This window comes from Indicator indicator, chromosome 5, assembly GCF_027791375.1.
Source record: "Indicator indicator isolate 239-I01 chromosome 5, UM_Iind_1.1, whole genome shotgun sequence".
NCBI lineage: Eukaryota > Metazoa > Chordata > Aves > Piciformes > Indicatoridae > Indicator > Indicator indicator.
Genome location: NC_072014.1, coordinates 11,572,803 through 11,599,693, shown reverse-complemented (window position 1 = coordinate 11,599,693; position 26,891 = coordinate 11,572,803). Strand labels below are relative to the sequence as shown.

Here is a 26,891-nt window from a genome sequence, read left to right as displayed (position 1 = left end):
ATGAGTCTTGGAAGTAACTCAGAATACATCACTGCTAGAACAAAATTGGTTAGCTGGATGCTTTAAATGTCCATACAAATATTGGTATGTGAACTTTGTTTTGCTAAAGAGATCAGATGCTATTTCATGACATGTTCTGGTTTTAACTGTCATTATTCCTTGTAAACGTGCCAGTGTAAATTATACTGGGGAGGGAAGATGACCTCATAGATCTTCTAATAATAAAAGTTTGTTGGTTTGTTTTTTGAGAAGGGCAGTGGAAGACCTTCTGTAATGTAACAGCAAATTGAAGATAATAATATTGTGAAATTTTAATCCAAATTAGATAGGTTGAGGTCAAGCTTTTATTTATTTCCTTTTTTTTAGCAGGCATATTTTTGTAATAAAATGGTATTTCAAATATTCTCAAATGTTTTGGATGCTCAAAACTGTTTGTGTAGCAATAACTACGTACTTGTGAAAAAGGAAAAGGTAGCTTTGTCAAGAAGTCCAGAAGTTAGTTATGTTACTTTTCTTTTGCTCTGTAGTTGGCCAGAATTAAAATCCATGTATTTACCTTGTTGAGGGTGCTCGATCTCTGAGACAGTTTATTTTGAAAGGTCATTGTGTGAGTTCTTGGTGCATTTCTGTGAAGGAAGGGCAAAGCAGGGTGAATGAATCTATGCCTGCAGGCTGGATCACTGTTCCTCTTTCCAGCTGATGTCTTTCTGGTTTGTCTTTTGGCTTTCTGGAAATTTGGCTTTCATTGCCTCTCCTACCTCATTTATGCTTTTGGAATGTACAGAACTTACAAAATAGTATTTAAACTTATTAAGAAAACATCAATAAACAAAACCAGAAAGTGACAAGGCTGCTGATGTTCTTGTTACCCTTGTGAGTTCGCCCCTTAGCTTTATTGGTAGACCTTTTTTTTTTTTTTTTTTTTTTCAGTTCTCTAAAGGGTAACAGTGATTTACTCACTCATCTTTTAATCTTCTGTGGTGATAAAATCTAATGCTTCTTTTTCATTGAAGCTTGTTGACACTAATAGAAAGTTCTCACATTTTATTTCATACACATGTCCCTCTACCAGTCATGCATAGTACTTGCCTGGGACCAATGGTTTTTCCTTGCTTTCTGGGAATCTAGAGATCAGCTGACACCTTGTTCTGTTGTATGGCCTTGGATAGTTCTTCCTGTTGCTAAGCATTGCAGATAAAAGGGCAAGTTCAATTTTTATCCATTTATCCATCTTTTGCAGACAGTAATGAAGAAATAAATAATGCATGCAGAGGTATGGGGAAAGGAAAAGCAGTCATGTTCAAATCATGCTGTACAGTCACTTTCTCAAACTGTGCAAATGTGTGTTTCTGGAGTTGATTGTGTCAAGAGATTGCTTTGGAATGGAGTTAGGGAATAGCAATGGTTCTTGGGGTTATGAAAATGAATGCAGGGTAGCTTAGATCTCTCATGCAGTTACATATAATTAATACTTAGGCAAAACTGTCATGGAATTAGGAGTACTGGAGTAGTCTTTCATGCAAGTTTTTGCATGGTAAGAAGTGGATTTTACTTGGCAGCCAGGCTGTAATGTTGCCGTTGTGTGGAGGCTACTGGTGTAATTATAGGCTGACTAATGAGTTCTATTTAAAAGGGGAGAGGAGAGGAGGGGGAAGTGGTAATCCAAAGAATCAGATTTACAAGTGTAAATTAGTTAATATCTTTCCTGAGGAGGGAGTAGTGGTTAAGCATATAGTGCTACAGTGTAAATCAGCACTTGCATGTTTTCATGCATTGGAAATAACTGTGAATCCTTACTACTGTTCCATAAGCGATGACTAAAGTAGTAAGTAGGTAAAATTACAGAAGCATCACCTGGGAAATCTGTACTTTGTGTCCCCTGAAGAAGTAGGTTTGTGTGGAAAGGAACTGTTCAGTTTGGTGGCTTCTTGTTTTGATCAGTTCTTTCGTATCATGACTGGATAACAATTTCTTCTCCTCTTCCGCCTACTTCCCATTAGTTTGAAGCAAACCCAGGAAAATTCGTAGTTCACTGTCAGGGAAGGTTAGGGAAGGATTCTCCTTCTGCAAAAGGCTGTGGCAGATTTCCGGAGGTGATATTTTGATTCCTGTTGCTTTAGTGCTCTGCAGACTTGCCAGGGGCCCCTGGAGAAGCTCCCGGGTCTGGAATGAGGCTGTCACAAGTGTGGTTGTATGTTGAGCTCTACGGCAAGAATGGAGCCCAAGGCTAAGGCACTGCTTGTTAGCTCTGTTTGGACACTCACATCCACACTGTTGTGACCCACTACCTTCCATTGCTCACTGTCAAGGAAAAAGGTACCTTCCCACAGGAGGGTCGTTTGGAAAACATCTAGAACAAGTCATGGTCTTGTTGATCATGCCTTGATCATAAGGCATCTGGAGCAGGTCTGTTATGCTGTGGTTTTGATTGAAATATTGCTGTTGGTTTGTCTGCATCTCTTAAGCTTATTTTTGGCTTGGTGTGCTACAGGAAGTTGTCCCTGACATGTCCAGTTGGAGACTTGACCATGTTTTCACATATTCCTGGTTTCCAGACTGTTTTCTGGCTGCAGACAAGAAATAAAGCAGTGGCTGCTCAGGTCAGATATCCTCCCTACCCTGGGTGAATCCTGTGTTCCTGCCTGTTTAAATAGAGGCACACCGTTGACTGGGGCAATCTCTAAACTAAATTGCTGTTGGTCTGCAGGAAAAATATGTTCTTCTCTAAATGTCCCCATTCTTTGCTAAGTATCATCTGCTGGTCCTTGTACTGTAATGTAAAAATATTCAGGCTGACCTGGTGCAGGCTTTTTATATACAGAAGTGGTAGTTTCTAAGCTGTGCAGTAAATAACATGCATTCCAGCTGCAGTGTATTACTTAAAAAGGAGGAATGTTTTTGAGAAAATGACTGTGAAGGCTCTCAAGACAATGCATTTTTTTCCCTCTCCACCCCTGCTTTCAAAGTAAAGTTCATTCTTTGCCGTCTTCTCTGTCCTCATCTTTCCCTCTCTTGGCTTGGAGCCTTTGTTTGGTCTGAGATGGTGATGATGTTTGACAAATGCTTTTCTGCTACCTTAACATGGACAGCTCTTTCTGAGCTCAGGAGTGCTGACTAGAAGGTGCTGTTCATTTTTGCCATTTCATACTGCTTCTAGACATCATTACTTGTTAATTGAAGCTGTAATACTTAGCTCTAAAATGCTTAGTATAAATATCCCAAGCATATGTAGTAATTCTTGGATCCTGGGTTTTCCTTTTATGGTAAGAAATGCTGATACGATCATGGAAACCCAAGAAAAATACTTGCAAGCAGTATTTGCTTTCTTAAACCTTTACGAGGTAAACCAGAATTGACAGGCTGTGGGTTGTAGGAAAATGATTAGTGTGCTGCTTTCCTGGTCAAACCACACTAGCACCAGAGACTTGTTTCATGTCATGTACATCCAGTATAGATGGAAACCTGAGGCTTCAGGTTTTGATAATCTCTGATGACTTCCGATCATGCAGCAGAAACCTAGTGATTGTAAAGCCTTCTCTTGCAGCTGGATACCAGAAGGTTATCCAAGTCTTCATAGCTTCTTAATCTGAGCCTTTGGTTTTCCTTCTTCTTCCAGTGAGTGAGTGGGAGGCAACTCAAGATTGTGATATCCCAAAATACTTACTTTTCCAAGTGTTCTGTGTAAACACATGTCCTGCTAGTACACACAAGCTTCTGTTTGTAACTGAAGTGTCAAGCGATGTGATAAAGATGGGGAAAGCTTCCAAGTTCATAGCTAATATTTCTTTGTAATATTGAGCAAAGTTAAGGTATTTATGGGAGAACATAGTTATAGCAGAAAATGCAAGTTTTCTTTGATATTGTTTATAATTAAGCAATGGGAAAGCTTGTTTAAGGGTGACAAGTTACTGAGAATATCATCTGGGGTTGTAAATGGCTTCCAACTTTTTTTCTTGTCTGGATTAGAATGTATAATGAAATGGCATTCTTTCTCTTCTGTTTGGTATTTTGGAATGGAAGTAACTGCTTGCAAAACCTTTGCTTGCTTACTGACAATGGATAGTCTGGTCAGGTGTAACTTTTCATGTGTTATTTCCCCTGACACTGGAAATTGACTCAGTAATGCTCGGACTACTTCAGGGCTGTTTGTTTGCTGTGGAGCTGCATCTGATCTGCTTGGCAGGAGCATTCTGTGCTTGAGGCTCTCAGCCCTTCATCGGGTATGCCTGGTTTTGGAGAGGCTTAGATCAGAATTTGGGGTAACACTGCTTGGGTTTGTAACAGAAATGCCATTGTCTGTCTTCAGCTGACCAGACCTTTACAGAAGGAACAAAATGCTAAAGGTTTTTAGAGGTAGAGGAATGGAGCATTGTTTTTTTTCTTCTTTCTGTATGTGGAATTGTCAGGGAGGTTGGAACCAGGTGCAGCCCTAAGGACTTCATTTCTGTTGGGAGCAGTGATGAAGTTGCTGGTTTTTCAGGCATGAACTGCTTCCCCCTCCAGTGGTTTTTATTTAATTTTATACCGATGCCGGTAGCTGCAGTGTTGGCATCAATCATGATGTGTGGCAAAATAGATCATATTTTTAACACAAGCTCATTTACCTGGCTGCAGAAGTCACTGCAGTTGTTGACATGTAGGGTGAGGAGCAGTCCAAGGCTTTTCCTTGTAGAGAAGCCATGTGTTGTGGTGGATGGAAAGCTGTTTGACTGTGTGCAGACTGGAAGGGTCTTTTCACAAGCCTGAAGGACTAAGAGTTAGTCTGAGCTTTCTAATGCCAGTGGAGGTGGTAGAGCTAGACTTGGGACCAAGAGCACATCTGTTCTGCAGAATGTTAATCTGGTATTCTTGATATTTTTGTGTTGTTGATCCAAACCCCTAATGATTTTATGTAGGACAGTTGATATTCTAAGATGGAGCATGACTTCTGGTCTCACATACCAAAAGGATAGCATCAAATTCTGTGTGGCAAGTCATTAAATGTCATCGTACTGATTTTGTGCTTGTTGTCTGTTTTTACAGATGCCTTTGTAAATAGCCAGGAATGGACACTAAGCCGATCTGTACCAGAGCTGAAAGTGGTGAGTTTATGTTTTAATTCCATCTCTGAAAACTATTATTGCTGTTTTGACTTGTTTGGCTGTGTGAACCAGCTTCCTAGGATCTTCCCAGCAGGGAAGTCTTACACGTCTGTAAGAGGGGGAAGTGGAATTTAACTGGCAATATGTTTTATGTTTTATCTCACTGCAGTATTTTTTTTGCAATTTCTTCAAGGGCTAAATGTCTTCTCTCCCTCTCTTACAAGAATTTAACTGAATTAATACTGACTAAAAAAATAATATAGGGTTCATTTAGTGAATCAAAAACTACATTTTGCTATAAGCAATTTTAATAGCTTCTTACAATAACTTTTTCCTTTGCTGAGCCATTTTCCATATGAGTAGAAGAAAAGGCAAAAATAACTCAGAAACAAATTGGGACAATTTCCCAGATTTTCCCTTTTAAATGTTGTGAATATGGAAGCTGGAGACGAGGGATGAAACATCCTCATAGTGGATACCAACTGGACAGCTTAAGCCAGCCACCCAGAGTTGTTGAGGCCAGATTGCTGTGGAGTTTACCACGTGAAAGTCCAGATCTAATTAAACACAAATAATTTCTCAAACTCTACAAATGACTGTGGTACAGAAGATACAGAATTTGGTAATACCTTTGGGAGGTGTCTGTGCTCAACTCCTGTTGTCCAGCTGTAACTAGATCATAGAATGACTTGAGTTAGGAGGGACCTTAAAGATCATCCAGTTCCAACTCCTCCCACCTACCTTGGGCAGGGACATCTCCCACTATGTCAGGTTGCTCAAAGCCTCATCCTGCCTGGTCTTAAACGCTTCCAGGAATGAGGCATCCACAGCTTCTCTGGGCAACCTGTTCCAGTGTCTCACCACCCTCATAGTAAAGAACTTCCTAATGTCTGATCTAAGTCTACCCTGCTCTAGTTGGAAACCATTGCCCCTTGTGCTATCACTACATGCCCTTATAAAATGTCCCTCTCCAGCTTGGTAATTCACAACACCTACCAATAAAATTGGGGCTTGCAGGTGATATCAAAGCTGTATTTATCATGTGTTGTAGTACAGGACACCAACAATTGCCAAGTATTAGGTAATGGTCTCAGGCTACAGTTGTTTCTGTTGATACCATGGCTGCATTATGTGAATACTTGTCAGGGGTATCTTTCCCCTGTGTTGTCTCAACCAATGGTAGGAAGATAAACAACTTCTGTGTGGCTGCTGTAGAGAATTGATTTTAAGTGGTCAGCAGGCATAAGCCATCCAAAGCTTCAGTTTGTATAATCTTGGATAAAAGCAGAACTCTTGCCATTACAAAAATCATAATTTGATTATGCCACTGCAAATTTCAGGAGCAGCAGCAGCACCAGCTGTGGCTGTGAACTTGTGCTCCAGCAGGAAGGGCAAATTAGGAACTCCATCTGAAATCTGGTCTGCCTTTCCTAGATATCTACCCTTTGGAACAAGTCTGTGCAGAGATTCATCCTTGTGTCTGTCCCTGGCTTCCAGCTTCACCATTGGTGCTCACTTTTGGCTGAGGAAGTAAAGGGTCACATTAAAAGCCAAACCTGCCTCTTCTGCCACGATGCTATCATTATGTTCACCACTAAGAATAACTCTGGGTGCATTGCTTTAGCTTGTGGCTGTGTTGGGGAATGTTGGAAGCATGAGGAGTGTTTGCTTCCATCACCACACAGTGCAGATGGGGAGATAAAACTTAATGTTGCAAGGCTATGAAGGAGCCTCAGCTTTAGGTGCTTGAGCTGGCTGTACTTGCAGGAGAAGATGGTTAGTAGCTTACTGAGAGACAGTCTTCTCTGCAGGCTGGGAAGTCCTGAAGTTTTGGCTGGTGTTTGATTTTCATAGCAGCTGTTGTTTACACCCTTAGGCTCTACAGAAATTTCAGTGGAACAGAAACAGCCTCTGGGTGAGCAGAGGAAGCATACAGCATTGCAATAAAGAAAAGATGATGGATGCATTTTTCAATATACTTTTTGAGGAAAGAGTACAAGGATTTGCCTCCTTTTTTGTTAGCAATACATGTTGGGCTTGATTTCTTCTCTGGTTTTCAGAAGCAGATTTGTTTCTGCTGGTCAAATCACCACAGAGTTTTTATTTTTGGAATGTTAGGTCAGCTAGGTGAGACCAGTATCTTTCCTGTGCCATGGTGGTATTCTTGGATCCTGTTTATCCAGATGTAAAATAAAGATGTCAGGCAGAATAAATAGAGAACTTTTTTGACAAAGTAATTTTTTTTGAAACAAATTAAATTATGCAAAGTGCAGTCAGGCTGCCGTGCTTGGACAGCTTTAAAATGCTAAAAGCCATCAATGCATTAACACATTTCTACAAACAGGCTTTAGTAGGATGTGGGTGTAATGATTTGGGTTTATTTTACAGTGTATCTGGCACATGCAAATAAATGATTGAGTGTTGCACAAGTCATAACTGACAGAGCTTTGTGTTGCAGCCTTGTTAGCTGAATTTTGCTCGTTTCTAAAGTGGGTTACAGTAGTGTTTTTGTTCCATAATATAACTTGGTCGTAGCTTTGTGTGTTTCATACGTGTCATTAAATAAATATAAATGACTTGGATTGTTTGCATATCAAGTCTGGGAGACACAGGAATAGCACTGTTCTGAAAACCATGTTGGAATATTTGCCATACTTGGGGAGGAATCATCTTTAAAACAAGAATGAATCCTTCTTGAGAGAACTTCTATTAAATCAGATTTTTCCACTATTAAGTTCATTGCTTTGAATTTTCAGAGGTTAATGATAGGCAGAGACCTGGAGCAGTAGTGCCAGGCACTGCACTGAACAACAGACGGCTTAATCTAGATTTCAATTTTATGTACTGGTTTCTAACCTGGCAGAAAAGGTATGGGTGCATTGTCTCTTCAGATGCAGGCACTGAGGTGAGATCTGAAGGAATGAATTCTTTTCAGAGGAGTAGGAAGAGGCACCTTCATCCTGACTGCTTTCTGAAGTAGCTAAGGAAAAAATTAGTGCTGCAAATGAAGGTTTTTATAGTCAGGTTTGTGGAAACATACTTTGGGTTTGTGTGATTTCTGTGAAGTTAACATTAATACTCCTACACGAAACTGTTAATGCTTTTTTCCATGTTAACTTCTTTCACCATTTAAACTCCATAAAGAACTTCTGTCAGTTTTGAGGGTAGTTAGAAACTGATTTGAAATATAAATCTAGGAAGTACTCTATTAAGAAACAATCAAATATTCTGAACAAGAAAATAAATGCTGAATTACCTTCAAAACACCAAACTTTCAGCTCTCAAGATTGAGACAACATAGGGAAATGAATAAAAGGAGAAAGAGTGGAAATACACTGCCTTTCTTTGAGGACTGTACATGGGTTTTAATACCATATCTTAAGGGAAGAAGGCTTTAGTTTTCCTAGAGGAGTTAGCAAAGTGGTTTCTTAATTGAAATACACATCTCACTATCTGCATCAGTTTATGGCATCAAGCATTGCTCTTCTGGCCAGGCACATTTGTCTCTCTGGGTACCTATAAAAGAAGTTCCTGGAGAACCTGAAAATTGCACATGCTGATATGGTCTTTGGGGTACTTGAAGGAAAAACAATTAAAAAATTTTATTCTTAAACACTGTTTGAGTTCTCTGACTAAATACAGTATCACATCCCAGCCATGGGCAAAGGATGTAGTTTACTCTCTCTCACTGGAGCCCACGCTGGTACTTCTCTGTTCCTGGCAGGTTTGCCCTCTGGTAGATTGTTGTTGGCATTGGTTTAATATAAAATAGCATCCATCTGCAGAAGGTAGTCCCTTTTCAATGGAGCTTTCAGTATCTACTCTGAAGGTGTTTGTGTGACTGTACCTCCTGGCTAGTGGAGGTTTTTAATGGATGTTTTGGTGCTATACTAGTTTGCTACAAGGTAGGTCAGAAGCAGCTTCCTTGTGTGGTGTCTAGAGTTACTGCTCTTAAGGGTAAATATAAACCAAAACACTCTGTCAGTATTTTCCTAGCACGCCCATGGGAGGCTTGCTTACTTTCCAATTTTTCAGATATTGTGGAGATCAGAAGGGGCCTTAGCCTGACTCTTTGTCTGCAGAGGTACACCCAAGTTATTGATTTACAGCTGGGATTTTTGGTTTGCTTGCCGTTTTTGGCCCAGCCTATCACAATACAGAGTTGCTGGGAAAGAAGGAGAGGGGGATGCTTGCTGGAAGAAGGTGGTGTTCAGCTTCTGCTCCAGGGTGAAGCTGCTCCAGTAGTGAGTGCAACTTACTGATGAGCTATATGCTGAAGAAAATGGACAACTAGCAAGCAATGCAGTTTGTTTTGTTTTTTTTTTTTTTTTAAATGCGAATTAGTTAAAATATGGAAAAGTGTTTTGTCTGCTTCTATTTATTTGGGGAAAAAATTACTCTTTGAGGGGTTGTGAATCCTGAACAGTAAGAAATGTGTTGTTTTATGCAAAAGGAAAAAGATGGGAAGTAACTCTTCACCAGGAGGCTTTGTATGGAAAGAGTATCAGTTTTGTGATGAGAAGAGCTGCAACAGCTGAACTCGTATTCACAGGATTTCCTTAGGCATCATGTTTTTTTTCTAAACAGAGAAATATTGAGAGTTATTTGTGTATTTTGCTTATTTAAGGAAGCGTATGAGTAGACAAGCTTATTGTAGCTTATTGGCATATATTGGAGGTAGAAGAGGTTACTTGATGTTTTGGTCTTAAAGAACATTTGTTTAGAGATATTATTTTCTTCCTCTTACAAATCAATGAAATAGCTGAAATGAAGTTGTGGTTAAGTCAGAAGAATAGAGATACAGGATTTGTATGTCTATGCAATATTGCTTTGGGTTTTTGTTCTCTGTATGTGTAGATGGAGGTCCCAAGTTGGAATCCCCCCTCTTTCAGATGGTCTTCTCCATATGTTGAACAGGGGAATTAAGGATAACTGTTAATAATTTAAAAAACAAATAGTTAATCAATATTTTGTATTTCCTTGTGCATGCACAATCTTAAGCCTTTACTTACTGTCCACTATTCACATTCTCTTTGGAAGACTGCAGTTCATTTCAGTACTAATTTTTCATTAGGTCTTGTTACTTACTCTTCATTAACACACAGTACAATTCCCCAGTGCATCTGTGAGTTGAAAGAAATATTTTGAAAATGTGGTTGCTATAGAGATCATCATTCTATTTTCCCTAATAGCTTGTGCCCAGGGTGAAAGATGTGGAACTGCACTTGGTTTAGTCTGGTTCAACAACATGTGTGCACATCATGCCCTTCTGGCTGTTGTCGCGCTCATGTTGGCAAAATGGGAAACTCATAGTGAGTCATTGTAGTTTTTCCTGAGCAAATTGCCCTTTTCCCCTTCCCCCCACCTGCCATTGAGTTGAAGGTGACATCTTGTGTAGGTTTAAGCAATTTTTGGTAGAGAGGATAGTTTCTTACCAGTTAGGATGAAGAATGTGGAGTAGAGAATTGTGTGCTAGTGTGTAACTTGTTCCTGCTGCCTCTATTTGGCAAACGATCAGATCAGCAGAGTTCATCCTCTCTCCAGGGATCTTATGTTCTGAACCTTTTGGTTAAGGTCAGGAAAACATTTAACAACAGAGCAAACATAGGTTTGTTTAAAGGATGAAATAAGTTTCCATATCCTCCCCCAAAAACTAAGTACAGTGTCTTCAGAGATGACCGCTGAGCAAAAGAAAAAAGACATTTGTTTGAAACACAGGGAAGAGATGTTCTGTGAAGCCTCCTGTCCCCTGGACTGTGCAGAGTAGGGCAGGCAGCCAGGCTTGGACCTTGCTTGCTGCATCTGTCAGTCCACTTCTGGTTGATGGTCAGGCCTGGGGACAAACCAGCAGTACTTGCATTAGCCAGCAATGCAAGGCTGTGACCTGAAAGGGATGACTTGTTGGGAGTACTGAAGGCAGGCTTCTGAACTTCCTTGCAGCTGCTTTAAAGCAACAGGAAAAGGAAAGTATTTGAGCACCTCTGGGAAGGAAACTGTTTTGGCATTGGGCTATGCTCTGCTGCTTCTGCCTGCGTTTTGAGAAACAAATGCTGGCAAACCAGTTTAACGGAGAAGTCAGAGTTGCTTTAAGATATGGTACTTCTACGGAATACTTCTGTTAGGGCCCCAAAAATGCTCTGAGACCTGGAACATGTCTGCTGCGAGAACAGGCTGAGAGAATTGGAATTGTCCATTTTTGAAAAAAAGAAGAGTCCAGGGACACCTTATCATGACCTTTCAGTACTTGAAGGGAGTCTGTAAGAAAGATGGAGACAATCTTTTTAGCAGAACCTGTTGCAACAGGGCAAGGGGTGGTAACTTTAAACTATAGAAGAGATTAGATTTAGATTTGATAGATGAAAGAAATTTGTTACTGTGAGGGTGATGAAACACTAGCCTAGGTTGCCTGGAGAGGTGGTCGGAGCCTCACCCCTGGAAATGTTCAAGATCAGGTTGAATGTTTTTGTGGTTGAATGTCAGGGATGGGGATCTGGGCAACCCCATCCAGTTCAAGGTTGATCTAGTCACTGCAGAAGCATTGGACTAGATGACCTTTAAAGCACCCTAGATGGCCTTCCAACCCAAAACCATTCTGTGATCCTATGATTGTTTTGTCAGATGTTCCCAGTGCTGCGTGTGTTTGGGGATGGACAGTTTGAATTGTCAACTTGTCAGTCAAGTGAGGCACTTCAACAAGTCACAGTGAGCATGCCAAGGTCTGTCTGTAGCCATGTGTATCATGTGTGTTTCAGTTGTGAATCAGTGTGAGTCACATGGTGGATAGCCTATAGAGAGATTTTCCAGTAGGAGAATTTAGTGATGTGTTTGTATTTCCTAGGAAGGAGGTGGCAAGCTTGCTCTGAGCGTCAGGTGTTTCCCCTGGAGTCTGTATGTTACCTTGTGTTCACAGTTCACATAGGTAGCCATCAGGAAGTTCCACTTCAACATGAGGAGCAACTCTGGTACTGTGAGGGTGGTGGAGCACTGGAGCAAACTGCCGAGAGAGGTTGTGGAGTCTCGTTTCAAAACCTGCCTGGATGCATTCCTGTGTGGCCCACCCTAAGTGGTCCTGCTCTGGCAAGGGGGTTGGAATGGATGATCTCCAGAGATCCCTTTCCATCCCTAACATTCTGTGATTGTATGCTGCTAAAAGAGACTGGGTTTGGTTTGTATGCTTTTTCAGATACATGCTCTGCTGGAGCCTTCCGTTTTTTGGCAGCTGTTTTATCTGTGAGCATATTTTGGGGTGTTTCTATTGTGTAGGCTTTCTTCTCAAGTGCAGAGAAATTATTTCTGCATTAAGGTTTAGCTTGAATATAGTGGTTTTATTATGGAGATTGATTGCAGTTGAGCTTTTCCTTTTATTTTTCAGGGGATTGTGGGTAACCTAGCCAGTGGCAAGTCTGCACTTGTACACCGGTATCTGACTGGCACATATGTCCAGGAGGAATCACCTGAAGGTATGTGGATATTCATATTTATTTCACTTTTTTTTAATCACAAACTACATCTTCATTCATTTTTAATCATGCAGAAATGAATCAGCAAACAATCTGATGTGCTGTTTCCATGTTCATGGAAGTTTTTCCTTTAACATTCTCCAGACTGAGATAATGAAGAGCAGAACTGTGGCTTTTACACGACAACTTAGCATCCTTAAATACTTTGACATCCAGTATTTGCCCATATGGGAAACTTCAGTCCTTTGTTTAGAAGAGTTGCCTACTCTCAATAGTGCTGCTGCTTTCAATTCAGCTGTTGAAAGCCACAATTACTCTATCTAGCACTGGATTTCTGCAGAATCAGGCCCTTTGGTTTGTGATATTGGGAGACTAAAAAAAGCTTTGCAAGCCAAAATTGAAGATGTAACTTGTTCCTTATTTAGTATATTAAATCTTTGATCTTGAAGTTCTGCCTGGGGTGGTTTTATTTTTGATATTGTTGGGATTTTTTTTTTTTGTGTGTGCCTATGTTTTTTTGGGGGGTGGTTTTATTTTTTCCTTTTTTAAAATGTTCTTATGCCATAGAAAATTAATTTATTTGTGAAAACATTGTAGTATTTAATCCAAATTTATATCTTGAAAAAAAATAATACTACCTTATGGAGGTGTATCTGACACTAAATACTTTTTTTTATTTTTATTTTTTTTTCTTTTAATCTGTTCTCCTTATGAACTTTTAAATCCATCTCTGAGACACTGAATTTCTGGTTCCTTCTTTTCCTTACTGGCTGTTCCATTCTTTGCAGATATGGATGCAGGTAACTATACATTGTCTTCATGGCAGCTCTTGTTTTGAAGAGACAGAAGGCAGTTTCTGTACTATAGCGTCTTCCCCTTGTTCTGTGTATCATTTTGATTTGTTTCCTTTTGATTTCAAGTCTTTAGTACATCTCACTGTTTTTTGTCTCTTGCTGTAGTTGTCTTTTCAGCAGTAGTTTGTAGCTCCATGCATCTATGGTAACATTTGTTTCAAATTAACTCTTGTTGGAGGAAGCTATTAAGCATAGTATATGACATTTTAACAGTCTTGAATTGTAGTTAAAATGGGAGGAGAGGGAAAGGGAGGGATGGACGAGGCTTTTTCTTGTGTAATTGCAGTAACAGTCAAGTCTTATAAGCTTGCCTTTTAAATGTTTTTCCTGCTTTGTAACTAGGGCTGATGGAGTGATAATTGAGCCTTGCATCAAAACTCTGTCTAGTTCACATTCATGCCTCCTGCTTCTAGATGCTGATGGCAGTGAATGGTTGTGTGGTACCTATATCACTGAATACAAGGCTTCTGCAACAGAGAGCAGCCCTGCAAATCTTTCCTCACTTCATGAACAGACTTATTTCTTTAATTGGAAGATTCAAATGTATTGGTTGTTCACAGGGTTAACAGTCCTCTCCTCATAAATGTGAATATTTTAGATGGTGTTCCTTGAGAGTGTTGCCATCTGTTCTCTTTGTCTTCAAGGATTTTTGTTTACAGTGCTTGAGTGACATTCAGACTGTTTTTCCTGAAAGGATTAGATTACAAAAGCAGTGTCAAATCATTTCTTTGCACATAGATGTAGCTGACAAGCCTCCCTAATGACACCATTCCATTTCATTACCAGTAGAAAAACTAGAATAATTAAGAGCTCTAATTCACCTTGTAAGGGATAGGGTCAAGATTTTTAATCAAGTTAGTATTAAAAGAACTTTCATCCATATAAACTATCCCTAGTGAACATCTGTACTAATGATTTGTTGGTGTTTTCTTTCTTTCTCACCCAAGTGTAAGTCCACACACTGCCATTCTCTAGGGAACACAACAGCAATGCAGTTGATTCTGTTGCACTCCAGGACTTTCATCGTTTTCGTGTTATGCGTGGGAAGCATTTTTTTAATGTCTTTTTTTCCACATTTTCGTAAGTTGAGGCTGGGTGTTAGTCAAAAAGGTCTTTTAGATGCACTGGATTGTTAAATGCAGGCTAGTATATGCATATCAGACACTAAGGTGTCAGCTGCTTGACTAAGGAGAAACAAATGTAACTGATTTCAAATGGCTTACTATACAGCAAAATTTTATGAAGCATCCTGTAATTAGTGTCTGCTTGGTAAAATAATGGACCTATATTTCATGTGAAAATGATAATTATAACCAGGGACTGCTGTCTGTGCTATCCTTTGTCCTGCCCTGAATTAGGCAAGTGTCAGAGCTCCTGTAGGCCTTTAAAGTAGCTTCATCGTTCCAGTAAATGAATCTTAAGTACATAAAGATGGTTTCATGTTTCCTTCAGCTCTTCTCTTTAAGACAAGACATTTGTCTTGCTGCCTGACACCACCTCCCCCTACAAGAGGAGGAATAATATGACACTGAAGTGTAAAGCAGTTTTCTCTTATTGTCTGGCCCACCTTTTATTTTTGTTGAGAATTAGCTTTAGTCTCCAACATGAATTTAGATTCCAACATGAAAACCTTTATTTTTCTCTTAAAGTCTTACTTGTGGAGAAAAGAGACGTTTAGACTCTTCCTTTGCATATTTGGCATGCATATAGCTATATTCCTGGGTGAAATAATTTTAAAGCAGATATATTTTGATGCAAGGAAAGGAATGGTTCACAGATTCACAGATTGCATCGGGTTGGAAGGGACTCTCAAAGGTCATCTTGTCCACTTTGAATGATGTATTGCTCTGTAACAAGTGGGAGTTTCAGTAGTCTGGGACTTGCAGTTTTTTCCTGTAATGATACAAGGAAATGGTGGGAAATGGGGTATTTTAGTGATGTTTGGTCTTCTAAGAAGCTTCCCAGTGATGAGAAGAAAAGCTACTGCTGAGCAGCATGCTGGGTTTTTTGCATTGCTGAAATAACAAAAAAGATGCAAGCGATACGATTCCGTTTTTTCCAAAATTTATTTCTACCTGTAGGAACAAAATGAAATGTGGTGTGCATGGAATTTGAGACCAAGTACTTTGCAGACCAAGGTGAACTGAAGTTTACAGGAATAGTGAGTGTCAGGAGTATTCTGTTACTGTTTGGGATTTTGTTTCCATAAAGCCACAGAGGTGTGAAACATGATTTAAAGGCTTTTGCACATTTCTGGTATGACTGTGAGAATCCTAATTTGTGTCACGATTATTTCAGTGGGTTTTCTTTCCAGTGAAGGGGGAAAAGAATGGAGGGTGGAAAAAGGAAAAGGGGAAAAAAACTCAAACATCCAACTTGTGGTCCAAGGTGTCTCAGGCGGGATGAGGAAAAAGAAGGCTTTGTTTTCTTCTCCTCAGCCCACTGCCATGGTGAGATGCCAAGTGAGATGCTAGAACAGGCAACTGATGCAAATACGAAGTGCTGAATCTGTCCAATGTGTCTTCTTTTAAGAAAAACAAGTAGGGGACCTGAGGTCACATTAACCTAATCCCCTTAAATTAGAAGATGTAGAATGGTTGAAGTGATAGTGAAGAAGGAAAGAGGTTCCCTTCTGAGGAAACTGAATTCAGGTAGAGGTACCTGTGGCTGTACACTAGAGCTGAGGGTAGAAGGCCAGTGCAAGAGGAGTAGCAACTAATTTGGATTTCTCTTTGGCAACTCTTGAAAAAAATTTTCAGGACACAGTTTCTCTGGTGCAATTTGTGCTTAGGAGACTGTCTTCAAAGTAACTTAAAGTATAACTTCTTTTCTGGAGTTGGTAATTGCCTCTTTTGATGATATTTTTATTTTTTGAGAATTGATTATGTAGTGGCAATCTGCTCTATTTTGGCATTCAAATAAGGGACTGATTTTTTTAAGCAGGTTAATAACTAGATGTTTAGGTGTATTTAAGTTGTTTTTTTTTTTCTTACCCCTTTTTTTCTCCTACATGGAACAAAATAATTTTTTTTTGCTTTCAAAAGCATAAAGACATCCAATACCCTAACTTAGGGGAGTAAATAGCTGTTCCAATTATATATCTGTGTGGAGCAACTTCTGAATATAACATCAATGAAGTGTAGAATGTGAGTCTTTGCAATACTGATGGTTTTCCACCTTGTAGGCTTGATAATCCTTAAGCTTTCCTTGGAGTATGCAGTACAAAAGAGAGATTTTGGAAGCTCTTTACAGAGGGCTGTTTTAGCCACTAATGGGTATCTTCTTTTTACCACTTTTTTTTTTATCTATGGATTTTTAAATTATTATTTATGTGATATAAGCTTATTCAGTTGCCTTGAGTTTCTTCTTTCCCATTTCTTTTTTTCTAACTGTAGCCTGTTTAAATTATTTTTCTCATTGGTAGAATAAGTTGAAAGCTCTTGCACTGGGTGTTTTCTTCCAGCTGGTATGACTCTCATCATGCCATAATGCCAAGTGAGGAGCAGTGGTTTGTTCAGCATTACCCATTTGCAGGGCTGCTTCCCAGGTGAGCTGCTAACCCAGCCAAGTACCACCAGACAGGGACCCTTCGTCTGTTCCTCAAGGAGAATATGCATTAAATTTCAAGTGCTAATTAGTTTCAGTTAGAAGTCTCTTCTGTATTAAGGGCTACAATAATATAAGCACTATGGAGTAATAAGCCTTAATGTGCTTTCCAGAAATCTGTGATCATTTGGTTTTTTTTCAAGCTTGGCCTAAAAATAATTTTACACTGTAGTAGCCTTCCACTGGTGAATTTTTTGGTGCCCACAATGAAGAGTGGATCACTTCAGTAGCAGGCATGATCTGAAACTTCATGGTTGCTAGTATTAAGTGTGTCACTTCCAGCCTTTCCTTTAAAGAAGGGATGCAGTGAGATGGCTATGGATCTAAGTTGCTAGCCTGTTGCCAAAACAAGTAGAAATTTCATAAGAGGGGTTGCATGTCACTATTTTTCCATTTCTATCCAGTAATTATTTCCATATCATGCTACTCCAGCAGATGGTAATTATGCAAGGAGGACTGAGGAAGACTAAAATTTGAGCTGCTTTTATTTAGCATTCCCTCCTGAGATTTTTATCTGGCTGTAGCCTCTTGGAAAATGTGTATACGAAAAGCTTAGACATAATCTGTTAACCTAGATAACCTGCCATTTGGCATCATTCATGGAAAAGGTCTAATGCTTCAGATGCTGGGCTCTCTGCTTGAAACCAAGAATGGAACTTGTTCTCCTGGCGTGAGAGGAAGAAAAATATGATTGTTCTTTCCTTGTATTATACTAAATTAAGTGTATGGGAAAGAAATCCCATGTTTTGACATTATTTATACCTGGATGTGCTGAGAGGTTTAATCATGAGATGGGGATCGCAGTTTGGTGCTTTCACAGCAGGTTGACTGCAACATGGGAATTGCAGAATTGGACAAACTTTTCTTATGTAAGATAGTGATTCTTGCCCCTTCTTGTCCTGATTCATGTGCAGATTGAAAGTGTAATTCTTTCTTCTGTGAACAGTTAGATTTCTAAAGTTGCAAATCATGGAATCATACCACATTTTGAGTTGGAAAGGACTTTTAAGGACCATATAATCCACCCCTCCTCTGGAGCGAGCAGGGACATCTTCAAGTAAATCAGGTTGCTCAGAGCCATCTCCAACCTGACCTGGAATGTTTCCAGGGATATGGAGCTTCTAACATCTCTGGGTAACCTGTGTCAGTGTTTCCCCAGCCTCATTTAAAAATAAGTCTTCCTTCTTTGTAGTCTAAATCTTCCCTTGTGTAGTTTAAAACCATTACCCTTTGTCCTGCCATTAGCTATTTTTATCTAGGATTGTTTTTTGTGTTGGTTGGGTTGGAGTTTTTTGTTGTCGTTGTGGGGGTTTTGTGTTGTTTGGTTGTGTTTTTATTTTGGTTGGCTGTTGGGTTTTGTGTTCATTTTGGTTTGGTTTACTTTAGATACATTGCAGTTTGGAGTGTCCATGTTTGCTAAACATCCAAATGTGTGTTTCGATGAGTGAAAGGAGAGGCTCTGTCCCAGACTAATATGTGTGTTCTGTTCTTGGTGAGCAAGCCAGCTGAAATGTAAATGAATAGCAAAGAAATTTGTACTCTGAATACACACTTGGATACTTTTCTGTAAAGACAGACTTTCATGCTGTTTCACTTGTCACTTCCTGTAATTCTGTGAAGTCCTCACTGTACAGGCAAAAATCTACACATAGCTTGTACAGGGAGATTTTAGAAGAATTCTGAGTACATATGAATTCAGAAAGCAACATGAGTCCTTGGGTCCAGCTCATTCCATCCATTACAGCACTCAGGTCACAAAACACAGGAAAAGCTGAAGTTTTCCACGTCAAATTTAAGCATTAGTGCAGTGATTCACAGGCTTTGTACAGCCCTCTGTGGGGCAGCAGAAGCTATCAGCACTTTTTTGTTTGTCTGTAAAAAAGGCAGACAAATGGTGTGTTGTGTGCAGCAGACAATGATGACTGTAGACATGTGTTTCAAAATTATCTCCTTTCAGTTCTTTGTCTTCTGTTTTGTTATAATACTATCAGCTGATTATTTTTCTTTGGCATTTCATGCTGACATCCAGATATAAGACAACACTTGTCTTTTTTGATCGTTTTAAAGTGCTGCTGCCATTGGCTCTCTTGGGCTTTTGGAGCCTTTCAGGCTTAGCATAAAAGCTTGTGCTCATGTATTCTACAATCTCCCCTTGCCAGCCCTTCCCCTCTCCTCATCCCCCTGAGATTGCCTGTGTGGGATAGCAGATTCTTTGAAAACCTCTCTGTTCTAGCTGTCAAGTTGGCTACTGTTTAAAGTGTTGCATAAATAAGGAACTATGTTAATTGAAGGAGGAAGTTAAGTATTTGCTTTTATCCTGGGGAAAAGGTGCTGAAGAAGCAGTTTCCTAGAAGGGACTTCCCTTTTTGGTTGTGTGCCTTGAGGCTCCACTGATCTTTGAGATGTCTTTAATGTGTTACACCTTGAATACTCAAAGGTTTTGGTGACTAATGTCTATAGAATTTATACCCTTCTCCTGACAAGCTCCTGTGAAGGTTGTGTTCCAGGTAAAAATAAATTTGGATTTATAGTACCTATTACACCTGTAGATTCTCAATAGCAATAAAAGGGATTCTTAGGTTTCCATTGTTCTTTGCTTTCTTCTGCTATTGAGTCAGAAGCCAGTTTGCTGGCCTGCCTTCCACTTCCTTTTTCAAATACTACATCTGGTTGTGTTTCTAAATCCTAGCCCACTGTTTAGCCCTCAGAAGTCTTTAAAGCAGAATTTAAACATGTTCTTTAAACGAGTTTCTTTTCCAGCTTGTATTTGATTGTATTGCTGTTTGCAGTTCCCCCCCCCCCCCCTTTAATTTAATCTTGCATTGTTTTGGAGGGTTGTGTCAGAAAGTAGGGCATAGCAGCTAGCTGATTTTATTCACAATATGTTTAATTCCTAGCAGATGCTTTTTTAATTTGACACTATAGCAAGCTGTCCCTGGGTTTTCTTCATGGTATAGGAATGCCAAGGACCTTCCACCTTGCAGTGTGGAAAGATCAGATCTTTGCTAAGAGGTGTTCTTTTTTTTTTCTCCCTCCCCTTGGATGTGAATGATACTAATATGAAAAGTGTTCTGTGAAATACAGGATTCATACAGAATTTAAAAAAAGGTACAGTGTGTTGCATAATGAGCATTCTGTTCTCATGTTTGAATTGGAATATTTTTGGAGATAATTAAAAAGGAAAACAAAAAATAGTGTAGTTGCTTTGTTTGGGTTTTCTTAGCAGATCTCATTATGACTAGATCTCATTATGACTGGTTCATTTATATATTAAATGTTCAGACAGATATTATCACAGGTAGCTAAGTCCAGTTTTAACTTTAGGGTTACTATTTGCAATGTAACACTGTGATTCAGATATTACAGAAGACAGTTATAAACTAAGTACAGAAAGCACAGAGATGTTTTTAAAAAAAGGAGAGAAGGGAAAAAAGATTGAAATCTATGTTCCTGTGCTTATAGGATTTAAGGTTTTGGCTTATCTTGGTTATGAAGTGTGGAGTTTGTTAGCAGGTGTGTGAGGATCTTTGAAATTATGTTGGAAGCTTTTAAGGTTGAATTTACATACAGAAGTTTTGAGCAGATGTTGGCAGCAGATGATTCATATGTTGGAATGAAAGGTAGAATGGGTTAACGTCTGGAAGATGAAATGTATGATAAGCCATGTTTTAAGGAACTGCAGTGAAAAAGAGGGATGGTATTTTAAGTCATGGGGCTATCTTTTTAAGGAACTTAGTTTGTGAAGTGGTGTTTTGTGGTGTAAACTTTTACACTTGAAAAGGCTGGTGATGGAAACAGGTAGGAGTGTACTAAAGTAGTATCACATCCTGCCTAAAGAAGTGGACTGCTGCTGTTTGGGTTTTGTTTGTCTCCAGCTGCCTTGACGAAAATAAGCTTTTAAAATTAGACCTGTAGTGTGTATACAATTAGTGGGTGTGACGTGTAAGCAACTGCCTGCACCTGCTGTTCATAAAATGAAGAAGTAAAAAAAAAGAAATTAAAGGAAAAAGCTATCAGATGTGGCTGCTTTTCTAGCTTATTCATAGAAATGGAACCGTTACTTCAGCTGCAGGCCCTTGTCACTGCACACTACAGGGTCGGGTGGGTTGTTTTAGGGGTTGTCCTTCGCAGGCTGCTGAGAGCACTACATGGTACTGTTCTGCTGACCCCAGGGGTCAGGAGCAGGGGTTAGTGCTCACACCCTTCTAAATGTACAAATATCATTTCCCCCCCCTTCCATTTGAATGCCTAATAAGGCATAGCTTTAAAAATACTCAAGCGTGTTCATCTGAAGAGTTTTACTGTCTGATTAAGCTTGAACATCTGACATCGATCGTTGTGTTCTGACGAATTTTCAGTACAGTTGTACTAAGTGATGAGATTATGGTGCTGGTGAGAATGCTAAATACAATACGAAGGACAAAAGCAGTAGTGCAGAAATCTTGACATTATTTCAAAGTTGTCTAAATCATAATCACAGAATTCTATGTACGTAGAAAATCCTGCAGGTCATGTAATGTGTAGCTGCAAGAGGGTCCTGACATTTGGGACACTGGGGTGAACTCAAGAGGTCTGGTTGAGTATTTTCCTCCCCTTTAATCTGTCAGAAATAGGTTTTTTTCACATGAATGAACTGTGAAAAAGGGCATGCTCACAATGTGTAATCTATTCAGTGCTTATTTGGCCTGTGCCAAAATTCGTGTATACTTTGTGTATATGTGCAGTAGGTGTCAAATGAACATGCTACCTCATCATATCTAATATCTTTTTTTAACAGAATAATTTTGGAGATGTGAGCACATACATCCGGGGCACAGGTGCTTTATCACTGTGCAGAAAACGTTTCAGAATTTTCAAACTAATGCTAGAACCTTTGAACAGTATTAAAATATTAAACCTATTTATTGTATTTAAAAACTAGATATAAATTGGTATGGTGTCTTAGAAGGAAAGACAACTATAGATTCTTTACATGCAAGTGTGAAGTGACACATGTAGTTCTGATGTATAGGCTAAAAATCAGTGTGCTGCTTTAAATATCAATACTTCTGTAACACTAAATGTCAAGGTCTGTGTGGTACTGTGGTACTATTTCTGTGCTGTCATAGACTTCAGTGTTAACTATGACCACATTTTTAAAGCCATTTTGGAGAGAAAGCTGTTACCTGTATGGCTACTACTGAAAAGGCGAAATCAAGGAGTAGTCCCTAAACCAGAATGCATTCTCTAGTTTGTAAGACAGCTAATCAGATACTGATTATGTGATAAACTGGATAGCCTGGGGTGCAGGGATGTTCCCAGCAGACTGTTTCGAAATGCACATTGGCAGTGTTCATTTTCCAGAATTCCAGTTTGCTTCTCAGCTTTCTTACTGGCCTGTCTACTTCCACTGAATACTTTGCCTGTTTACCTGGGATCATAATGAAATAGGAACTAATAAAATGGTAAAAGTCTTTCCTTTGCTCTAAAGTGACATCCACAGATTATTTTTTAACAAGAAGCCTCACGTCACATCTCTTCGTAATCTGCTAAATAACCACAATCTGTATACCTGCTTCTCTTATTGTATGCTTTCTAGGCAGTTTTTAAAAAAATATATTTTATTTTGCATGTGCTTGTGATCTCTTTTAATTCATTCCTTATCTTCCATGTAATGCACTGCCCAGAGTGATCCAGGTAGTTCTGGCTGAGTCCTTGAGAGCTGCTGGTGATGGGGGGTCTGGACTGAGCTATCTGCTTGTCTGCACCCCACAGGAATTCACAGCTGCTGCCTGCCGTGCCAGTGGTTTGCCATCCTACCCCATCTTTCTTCTGCAGCTAGTTGGTCTTGTTTAGCTGGAGGACTTTTTAATTTTTCCCTGTGCTGCTACTTTTTTTTTCCACTTTTTTTTTTTTTCTAACTTGCTTGGGTCATGCTGAAGTGCAACCCAATTTTTGAATATAATTGCAATCCCTTCTGCTTCATTACCTAGAAATTAAGTAGCCTGTTACTTCCATCTTCCAGGTTATTAGTAAAATGAGACTTGCAACTCCTGCAGAAACTTGCACTGGAGTTATACTCTTTTTAAGATGAGTTGTTTAATGCGTACCAAGTGTAACTTACCTCTAGTTCTGCACTCTTTACAGTAATTTTAATAAGACAGGGCTTCTCTAATTGACTTACAAGCAGAATGACAGTGACTGTCAGAAACTTTGTAGTGAAAATATAAAGTGCACTGTACCTCTCCCAACATGTGTTGGGATGTATTGAAAGATGGAATGTATTGAAAGAAAATTAATTGTGCAGAGGCTGGCACTTTTTAACTTTTTATCTTGGTGGTTAATCCATTGGTTTTTTATGTCTGAAAATATAACATTGCATGGCCATCACAGCCTCTTTACTTTACTTCTGGCTTCTCCTTCCCCTTTTACCAAGTTCTTCTAACAGAGAATCTGCTGTGGAAGTTTTCCCTGCACCAAAATTTCTAGTAACTGTCTATGTGTCTGATAACGTGTGGTTAGCTCAAATAAATGCCCTTTCCAGAGTAGCCTGTGCAGAATCACTGGATGTATTTTTTTGTTAGTGTTGTTTTCTTTGGATGCTGTCAAATGTTTAACATTAATGGAAGCAACTGCTGGGTGTTTCATTCTAGTTGGCTAATGTTGAGCCAAGAATTGGTTGCAGCAGGTTGCCATCCTGTTTTTATTTGCTTAATCTTCATTCTCAGTTGGGCAGTTCAGGACTACACTGCTAAATCTGTTAAATTTTCTGCCATTTGCAAAAGATGCCATAGACCTTTTAAAAATTATCACTCAACATAACTGCCTCTTCATTCTCAAGATGAAGCGCAAACCTCTCCAGTTTGACAAAATCACAGAATCAGCTGGTTTGGAAGAGACCTCCAAGATCATCAAATGCAACCGAGCAGCCAGCCCTAACTAATCAACTAGACCATGGCACTAAGTGCCTCATCCAGTCTCTTCTTACACACCTTCAGGGAAGTTGACTCCATCGCCTCCCTGGGCAGCCCATTCCAATGGGCCATCTCTCTTTCTGTGAAGAGTTCTTTCTAAGAGCAAGCCTAAACTTCCCCCTGCACAGCTTGAGACTGTGTCCTCTTGTTCTGTTGCTGTTCTAACCATATTAAATGATGTTAATTATAGTGTCTGATTCTATGCAACTTGAGTAGTTAATACTTTTTTAAGTGTAAGCTCTAGCTTCCTGAAGACTTGAAATCTTAAAATTCAGTTGACCTCTGTTCCAGTCACCACTGGGTTTTGTGGAGTCTTCATATCTGGCTTTCTCTAGAAGCACTGTGAATACACTGATGAATGTATCTCAAAATGAAGTTGTTAAATGTCATTGTGGCTCCAGCAGTAAAGATCTCTAAACATTATTTTCGTGAAATGACAAGATGATATGAGTGATTTTTTTGGCAGTTTTTATGTAATAAGATTATCTGTATGATGTAATATTATTACATCATACTTGTTTTGTGCCTGTGTGTCTACTTTGCTTTAAGGATTCTTCAGGGAGAACTCAAATAGTCTAGTCATCGAATCATAGAATCACTTAGCCTGAAAAAGACCCTTATGATCATCTAGTCCAGCCATTAACCCAGCACTGCCAAGTGTACCACTTAAATCATGTGCCTGAGCACCACCTCTCTACATCTTTTAAGTCCTTCCAGGGATGGTGATCCCACCACTTGCCCGGGCAGCCTGTTTCAGTCTTAACAATGATTTTGGGGAAGAAATCTTTCCTAACGTCCAATCTAAACCTGCTTTGGTGCAGCTCGAGGCCATTGTTACCTGAGGGAAGAGACTCACACTAGTCTATGGTTCAATCCATTATTTCCTAAAATATATCATAAACCTACTTACTGAGAGAAGCAGATGGTGGGGTTTGAAAGGCTCAGTCCAGGTTGTGTTGTGGGGTTTGTGTTTTGTTGGGTTTTGTTTGTTTGTTTGTTTTTAACTGAGATACGTTGTTGAGAAGCTGGTGCAGTTACCTGCTTGCAGCTGTAGTCTGGTGTGATCATGAGATTTCCCCAGTCTTTGCACCTCTGTGGTTATGTGCTCAACCCAGCTTGCCCATGTTTGGGTTCTTAAGTATTGTCTAGCACAGTATTTGCATTAAGGAAATACCCAAAAGCTAACTTGGCGTGTGGCTGAGTGATAGTTTGTGATGGCTTCTCTGCTGCTAATATTGATATGAGCTGACATCAAGCCTGACATGGCAAAAATTAAACTTTGTTGTGTGATAGTGTGCTTTGGTGGGAAATGCTGAGAAAACACATTTTGAAGGCATAGTATATTTAAATAGAAACTTTGGATATCATTGTGCTGCAATGCTGGTGTTGTTTTACTGGGCTGTTGCAGTTATTCTTTGGTGCTTCTGCCTAGCTGAAGATCTTGTGAGCGTATCTTTTTCTTTTATATTTTCATCTTATTCAAAGATTGTTTTTGTTTGTTTATTGGGTTCTGAAATGATGCATATATAAACAAAGGGAATGAATGACTTTTGAACTCATTTTTGTGAAGAGAAGCCGGGTTCTTGGCATGGTCTGTCCTGTCTTCGGGGTGGGGGGAAGGAAATCTGTGTTCATGAGACAACTGTGTACTGTTGTCAAAATACACGTCACTGGGAATATAAAATACAGGCTTTTACGGCTGCTTCACTCTTATCTTCTGTCTCTGCTGCCCACTCCTGCCTGCCCTGCCCCCATAGTTATAGTAGACACTCAGCTGCTGCATGGGTTTGTCATGTGGCCAGCCCCCTGAATTTATCTTTCTCATATGGCCAAATAACTTCATCCCCGTGGCAATTTGCTTGAATAAAGAGCCTGGCGAGTGCAGCCGAGCCTGGGGATACAGTATGAAAATCAGGGGTTGCTTGGGTGAGCAATTACGCAGTGAAACGGCCATCAGGCCGAGGAAGCGGCAGCCAGGCTTTCAGAGCCGGATGAAAAGCTTCATCCCTGGAATTCCCTGTGTAATATAAAGCTTTTGCATTATAGCCCACCTTTGATGACAAATATGTGCAGTGCTTAAAATGAGTATCAGTTTTTACCGAAAGGCAGCTTCTTACTCTTGCTGATGGAAAGCACTAACCTTTGTGGAATGGCATGCATAGAAATGAGATTAGGAAGCTTTTGTTGATTCCCTCAGCCTCATATTCCGACTTGTGCTGGGTCTTGAGCCGTGGCTGTAAATCGCTGATGCACAGAATATATTTGGCTCTATATTTGATCAAAGCTGTATTTTTATGTGGAGCATTTCATAGCAGCGATCTGGCCTAATGCACATAAGAAGCCAGGTGGTTTTACAGGTTGCATCAGAAGCACCCTTCAGTATCTTCTGGTGGGTATTGTGTGTGGCTTGTACACAAGAGAGTGTTTGCTGCCCTATCAGAAATTCTGTACATGTCTGAAAACAGGTATGTGTGAATTGATCATCACCTTGTCCTGGAAAGCTGGGAATAATGCAGTGGTTTACAGATACAGAGGTTTAGAGAAATTGAATAAACCACATAGTGAAATCCTCCCAAATTTAACTTCCCCATGCAGTTTCAGTGATTTTTTTTTTTATCAAATTTCTGTGACATTTCCTGAAAATAGTTTCCATCTCCATCTATCTGGCTATAGAGAGTTACTGAAGTATTCACTGGCATGTGTTTTATATTGCTTTAGAGATAGGATTGGGAAACATAGTTCAGCCACTGACTGCATGCCTTGCACTCAGGCATCTTTGTGCTTTGATGTGCCCATTAGGATACAGATGGAGCAATCCCTCTCTCCTCTAGAGCTGTGGTCCAGGCTGCCAGTCTTTCTCTTTCAGTGACCTCCTTTGGCAGGTACATATGGGAATTGAGAAATTCCCTCATTAAAAAGCTACATGTGTGATAACAC

At 39.6% G+C, this 26,891-nt stretch overlaps 1 protein-coding gene across 3 annotated transcripts in view; it reads left to right on the top strand.

The window, feature by feature from the left end:
* Positions 1–26,891, top strand: part of AGAP1 (ArfGAP with GTPase domain, ankyrin repeat and PH domain 1) — a 375,696-nt gene that overhangs the window by 113,991 nt on the left and 234,814 nt on the right. For all 3 annotated transcript variants that reach the window (XM_054380803.1, XM_054380802.1, XM_054380801.1), the window contains exons 2-3: positions 5,023–5,081; positions 12,454–12,541. In XM_054380803.1, coding sequence (XP_054236778.1) covers positions 5,023–5,081; positions 12,454–12,541 — 147 coding nt within the window. The remainder of the gene's footprint in view (positions 1–5,022; positions 5,082–12,453; positions 12,542–26,891) is intronic.